Source organism: Varroa destructor, unplaced genomic scaffold (genome assembly GCF_002443255.2).
Source record: "Varroa destructor unplaced genomic scaffold, Vdes_3.0 BEIS01000002.1, whole genome shotgun sequence".
Lineage (NCBI taxonomy): Eukaryota > Metazoa > Arthropoda > Arachnida > Mesostigmata > Varroidae > Varroa > Varroa destructor.
This window is the reverse complement of record NW_019211455.1, coordinates 33427341-33433914: the sequence shown is the minus strand read 5'-3', so window position 1 is coordinate 33433914 and position 6574 is coordinate 33427341. Positions and strand designations below refer to the sequence as shown.

General features: G+C 38.3%; 1 protein-coding gene across 8 annotated transcripts in view; it reads right to left on the bottom strand.

The window, feature by feature from the left end:
- Positions 1 to 272: 272 nt before the first annotated feature.
- The window catches only part of su(r) (dihydropyrimidine dehydrogenase su(r)), a 33685-nt gene continuing 27383 nt past the window's right edge, over positions 273 to 6574 (bottom strand). For 5 of the 8 annotated variants that reach the window (XM_086979239.1, XM_022789825.2, XM_022789824.2 and 2 more), the window contains 4 exons: positions 6068 to 6271; positions 1315 to 1455; positions 1009 to 1191; positions 273 to 746 (listed from right to left, as the gene is read on the bottom strand). In XM_086979239.1, the coding sequence (XP_086835365.1) occupies positions 651 to 746; positions 1009 to 1191; positions 1315 to 1455; positions 6068 to 6271 (624 nt within the window). In that variant the 3' untranslated portion in view covers positions 273 to 650. Of the gene's footprint in view, positions 747 to 1008; positions 1192 to 1314; positions 1456 to 5301; positions 5504 to 6067; positions 6272 to 6574 lie in introns of those variants that run through there. The other 3 variants (XM_086979240.1, XM_086979241.1, XM_086979242.1) reach the window with 3 other exon arrangements.

The window sequence follows — 6574 nt, the reverse complement described above, 5'->3', positions numbered from 1 at the left end:
CAGTCTGGGGGATTTCTGAAGACCAACTAAAAATTTGGACAGAATCAGAAATAGCATCGAAGATCATAAGACTAAGGATACGTTACGTCGATCAAAGACCATTCGAAACACTTGAGAGATCAAAGTAGCTTGATCACCGTCCTGAGAGAGGTGATTGTCTGCATGGATAACGTTTCTATAGTAAGAGACATTAAAAAATGTAATTATTTTCGTACTAATAGCTAGAGTCGTCTATAAAAGAAGCCATTAACAAAAACAAAAAACACTAAAAATAATCCCGAAAGCTTATTTATTGATTCGGACCCAATAATTTTTCTTATAAAAATCGGTCATTGTTGGCATGAATCACCTAGCGTTTCAATGAGGCCATCATTATAATTACTATAGAGACGTAGCACACAATATTTTTTTGCTCGAGTAGTGCATTTAGATCAAAAGATAAAATGTCCTCGTTAGACAACCATTTTATATAATTATCTATCAATATTATATTTCTCATGTATATTCAGGGGCACTATTCATTCACTATTCGTTGCAATATGCCTGATTCCATTTAATCTATCTGCCCTTCTTCCGATCCACGGGAGACGTGATATGATCTGATGGTTTTGTATGGCTGTAGGATGGCAGCTGGGAAACATATTGAGTGGTCATTTGCTCAATGAAGGAAAGTTTTCCTTGATGAAATCGGCAGTCTCGGCAAACGGTATGCCACGGTTCGGAGTGTGAGGTGTAGTACGAGGCACCTGAAATATGTATTGTATTTTTATGAACTAGTACTCAACACAAGAATACCTTAGGCGTTACGTTTCAGGCATTACGTTACATTCATTACGTTACATTGATGATGTGTTTTGCAAATCGCGGATATTGGAAAAACGCTAAATCAAGATGTCTCGTATCCTTAAAAGTCATACTTAGGCTCGAATCTCGACGACGAATCAGTAAAATGCGGTTCCTGTTTATTTCATTATGGCGTTATGAGATGCAATGTTGTACAGTACAAACCATTTGAATGCACTCCGGAATGGGGCATACGGAATAACAGAGGGTACAACCGGTACACGCATCTGTTATAGATGGTAAATGGGTTTCTGCGTCGAATCTGATAGCCTGATAACCGGAATCGTTACAGGCCATATAGCATTTCCCGCAATTAATGCACATGTCATCATTTACAACCGCCACCACCTGTTAGAAATGTCGAGAAAAGCACACTCTCATCATGCACTGAAGTACAATGGCTGTATTTCTCTATGGCTAGGACTGCAGACGTTAGGGAGGATACTGTTTTTAGCATAGCGTTCTGCGTACCTGCTGCTTGAGGTCGAGCTGTCCGAACGCTCCAATTTTGGCTAAACTCTTTCCAACTACGTCTGCAACTTGAGGTACCTGTTCCGATGGCGCAGGCCGCTCTAGGGGCTCTGGAATATCATCCAGGAGATCAAGCTTCATCTGAAAACGGCGTGAAACAATCTTTTTGTAATCATTGCCTGATATGTCCGCCAGTTCTGTGCCGAGGTTATTAGGATTTACAATACTTTGCAATATCATACAAGTAAGCATGTGAAGGCTGAAGAGTTCCCTAACACTGTCCTCAGGTTCATTTAAGTGTTCCGAAGACGCGCTGATCTATTATGTGTCACAATAAATTCATCTATGTTAATGCATAGATCTATAACAATGGCAGGAATATATTATTGTTCACTGACAATACTGCACAAAGTATTTCGTAATCTGATAATACCCCTGCTATGTTAGGGGTGCTTTTACCACATTGTCTTGCTGTCATTGACATAACATCCTAAATACACCGAAAAATAAACCTGTCTAAGGAAACGCTTGGTCAAATGATAATTTAAAGTGTACCTGTCAGATGTTGCAGTAGAAGATAAATTTATGAAGGTTTATATGTAATTGTAGGGGCTTTACAATGACTCATCGTTACATAGCCGAGCAGAACACCGGATAATTTGGACCATGTTTTCACTAAGATTAAGTTCCGCCATTAGCGAACCTTTAACGAAATACAGAATTACTGCGGTTCATTGCAAGAAAAAAGACACATGAGAGAGTCGACGTATAGCAAGCTTGAGCACGGATCTAAGCTCTATTTTTTTGCACATCGATCCAAATTGAATTGGCTCACTTAAATTAGAGTTCACTCTTAACATTAGGTAAACCGTATAAATTCAGGTTATCTGCAAATTCTAACCTAAGAAACCTAAAAATTCGACTTGTAGCCAAAATTGAACCAAATAAGTTTAAAATAGTATCCCTACATTAGATACTCGCTATCCTTTGCCATTTTTCTGCTAGCACCCTAATTCCGTCACGTAAAAATTCTCACTAGTGATCTTTGCGCACCTACAATGATACTAAATTACCACTATTAAGGGAGTTTTACAGAGACCGAAACAGATGACGATAGTCTAATACTGCAAGATTCGAACTTTACGGCATGTGCATTGAAATTTCCTAACGATGTTTTTTCCGGTTAACTAAATAGGTATGTAGTCTGCCATTGTCAAAATGAAAGACGACGCCCTTTCCGTTCATCAACACTGGTCAGTTTTTTAACACTTAGTCAGTCACTTGTTATAACTCTGTCAATTGTTCCAAATGTAAATCATGCTGGCACGCGGCAGACACTTAGATGCACGGCTCGTTTTGAGTCTCATCATTTAGCATCAGTCCGGGCCTTACGACGGATTGTGGAGGTCAATTGTTTTCATTTGCACGTTATTCATACCTGTGATCAATTGCTTTAGAAGTTCAAAAAAGACCCGAAGATTACCCCATTTATATCTAAAACGTGAAGATAAAATAATACTGGCCTAAAATAACTGCCCGTCTAGACACCTGGGAGACAGCTACCTATAACGACCGATGCAGTATCATTAGCACGCATTTAAAGGGAATGCCCTCGCAGGTAGTTCGTCATCCATCTAACACCCTATAAATCTACTTCGTGTAAGAGACTCTAAAAATAGACGTTTTGTGATGATGTACAAAAAATGGAAATAAATTCCGTCAAAGCAAGATATAGCTCAGTCTTGAACCATATAGGCAACCTGCCTGTGCTCTTCACTCTAAAACTGTGTCATTTTTCAGCTGAAATAATAAACCCTGAGGTGGCCAAAGGTCTGGTATGCGATATAGGATTGATGAGCGGTCTGAAGTTATCGAAATTGGCTTGATTTTATTTTATAAACTATACATCTTAAAATATTCCTCTGTTTTGGTAAGATCTACAACATATCAGACACAGTGACGCAGTTATTACTTGCAGAACTTTGCAAAAGCAAATTATAATATTTAATTTTTTTCTCCTAAGGGGGCACACATCTCCCTGCTACAAAAAAAAAGTTCTATAGTAAATTATTTTGCTACTGAGAGGATACATCCGAGAAAAAAGTATTTAAAAACGATCATATCATTTTTGACTATATGATGATCAGTTTTGACCGACCCATTACTACTGATTGAAGCGCAAAAAAAATCCCGTTGATTTTCTTTTCAGGGATTCGAAGCATTTCTATCTAAGCTTCGTCTTGGGGAAGGGTACGAGTGAGATCCAGTCAATTGGATAAATAAGATATTTTTCCAGGAGAGAACAGTAGCTTTTTTCTCTCATATAGCATATTTTTAACAAGCATTGAGATTTTGCGCTAAGTTTATATTGAAAACTTATTTTTCATAATCAATTTTTATGTCTCAGTTTACCCTGTTGAGTGACGACTCTTGCCGAAATAGTAGAAAGTTTACAAAATATAGCCTTTTTTTGGTATCTGATCTATATATTTCGTCTGATTATGTACCATACGGTGTAATATTCCTTTAGTTAATTCACGAACTGACTCATAGGCAATGAAATATGAATTGTTGGAGATAGCTTTTTCCATAATAGAGGGTAATAACAATTCGGATAAGTTGAGCTATTGTTCTGGCGGTTTGACAAACGTTGAAGATCTCAGAGAGGTTTATGTCAAAAAGTCGACCATTTTTTTCCTGCTCTTGTTCTTCAAAGTAGGCATCAAATTTGATTTTAGCCAAAAGCTAAGTTCCTTATATTTCTACTATTGAGGATAAGATAACGATTTCGGTTGAAATGATTGGTTATTGATGAAAAAAGTCATCTGCCAGTTGGGTGAAGAGCTGATTGAAGTTTGGAAACAGGGGAGAGCGCGATAATTGCCTAAGGGTTTGAGTTCTGAGTCGGGTAAAACCTCAAACTCACACCGAGTCCCTAGCCGGAGGTAACCTTACTAATTAATGCAAGTGAAATGAAATTTGTTTAGATTTATATTAGAGATTTAAATAAACACGCGTATTATACTCTATTGTCAATTTTGCTCATGAAACTCAGCTATTTTTTTCCGATGAGAGGATTTACGTAAGGCGTTAACGTTTAAACAAAGCAACCAGTAAACTGGAATGTTTCAATGGGAAATTTCGGATCCATCTCACCGGGGTTATCAAGCACGGTAGTGACGGGGTGAGCAAATATGAAACCGACAAAACCAGAGAAATATGATTAGCAATTGGACAGCTGCGATAAAATAGAATCTCAGGAATATTATCATTAGATATCTGTGAAGGTGCTGGCCTACAATCAAACGATGCTTTACGCCAAGTTAGGTGTTAGCTCGGCTGTATATCTTAGAGACACGTTATAGTCTGGGTTCAAACTCGGCCATATACAGCCTAAGTCGTTTCGTGTTTGATGGATTGCCTAACGTAAAACTCGAAACATTGTGATGAGAACAGGGTTACAGTAATGAATTAATGGCAATGCGGGAAAAGTAAAGAAATTACAAACAAATAAGATGATAGTTACTTGAATCATACGATCGAAGAAGGAGATCACGGCCAGACGATGGGTGCACTGAAGTTGCTTGTAGGTCATGTGGCATCTGATCGATCACTCAAACAGAGTAATAGAACGACTGGACAAATAAAATAGGAGAAGTAATGCTCTAAAGCAATTGCAGTTGGATAGCTGTGCCTGCAATTTAACTCTTATAGTTTATAAAATTAGTTCGCATAGAAACAGGCCGATGAAACAACTCCAAAAAGTTACGGTATAAAAAGGATAGAAAGTGACTGTTGGTGTACAATACAATATATTATAAGTTTACGGTAATGTGGACATGCCATCAACACTAGTTGAATCATGGATTAATTAGATAAGTCAATTCATCAGAACATGGGGCCAGGCGTCCATCTAGTACTCAAGCTTATGACGTATTCTTTTAACTTACTGTTTCTCGATTCTCTCTAGGTTCTCTCTAGGCGCAAACATCGAGAATTTGACTTTCTGCCTCGAGCTAATACTCCCAGGATCCAGTGTAAGTGTGTCAAGGTTTCATGTAATTTTCAGGAATAGATATTGATGCAGTTCTCGTTTTTCTTGAATCTCTTTCGATCGTCGATTTCCAAATATTTTCCTTTAGGCGTTTTTCAAGCTCTAAGCACAGGGATATAAATGTCGTGAGTTTTACTGCAAAAAATGGAATACAAATTTTGACTTATAAGGCTGTATATTATCGCAGTGAAAAGCCAACGACTTATCCTCCTGGGTCTGTTTCGGCTAACAGCATTGCGCAACTTCTCGTAAGACTTCCTGGTAATTCTATTTAGTAATAGCAAAACAGCTTCTTACGTATCCATAGCGCGGTTGCGGAGGGGAAGAAACTGGGTGTTTCAGATAGATCTCGCCGCTTTTTTGCACCTGTGCAGCCAGTCTGAGATGACTCAATTTTTGCACCACAGGCACGCCTCGCCATGTACAATAATATGTTGGAGCAAATCTGGCCCTTTTTGGAAATGTCGGATTCTATCAAAATAGTATGATGTGAAATGGCAAGATAGCTAACTCTTCTGTTAATTTTATTGTAACAAAAAAAAAAGAAAATTCTGTAGAACTAATATCAAGATGTTCTGAGATATGAAAACTAGCCTAGTTGATAACATCACACACACTTTAGATGGTCGTTGGTTCTGCACACAATTTTCATTCATAGTTAAATCAAGATGATATTCCCGTATTCTCTGTCCGACTTACCTTCCTTTTAGCAATTAGCTCCTCCTTAGATTTCTTAAACTTGCCGAAATTGGGCAGCGTGACATCAAGGACAAGTACAGGCTTGCCCTTTTGATGAGGCTCAATAACAGGGCTTTGATTATCCCATTCCTTACAGTGTTGTAGTGCTTTAAGGTATAAGTTGGCTTTAAGACCTGTGACGTAATCATCAATAACGGTGAACTCCTGGAACAATCAGATTGCCGAACTGATAGAATAGGGCGACGTTCGATTTGCAATCATAAAAATCTGGGTTTGGACCTATTGTTTTGCTTAAGCATTTAATTTCAAAATGTCAGCCCAGCCCAGAACACGCGTTACGTTTGACCAGCGTGAAAACGATTAAGATCATTAAGGACAACGTCAGATGATTTCGCTGCAGCAAAATCCTACAGTGTTCCTGGGATATTGGTGCTGAAATCAGCGAATTGGCCCATAGCTTTCAATAATGATCGATGAGCTCTGCGCAATGCATTCGTCATTATGTCT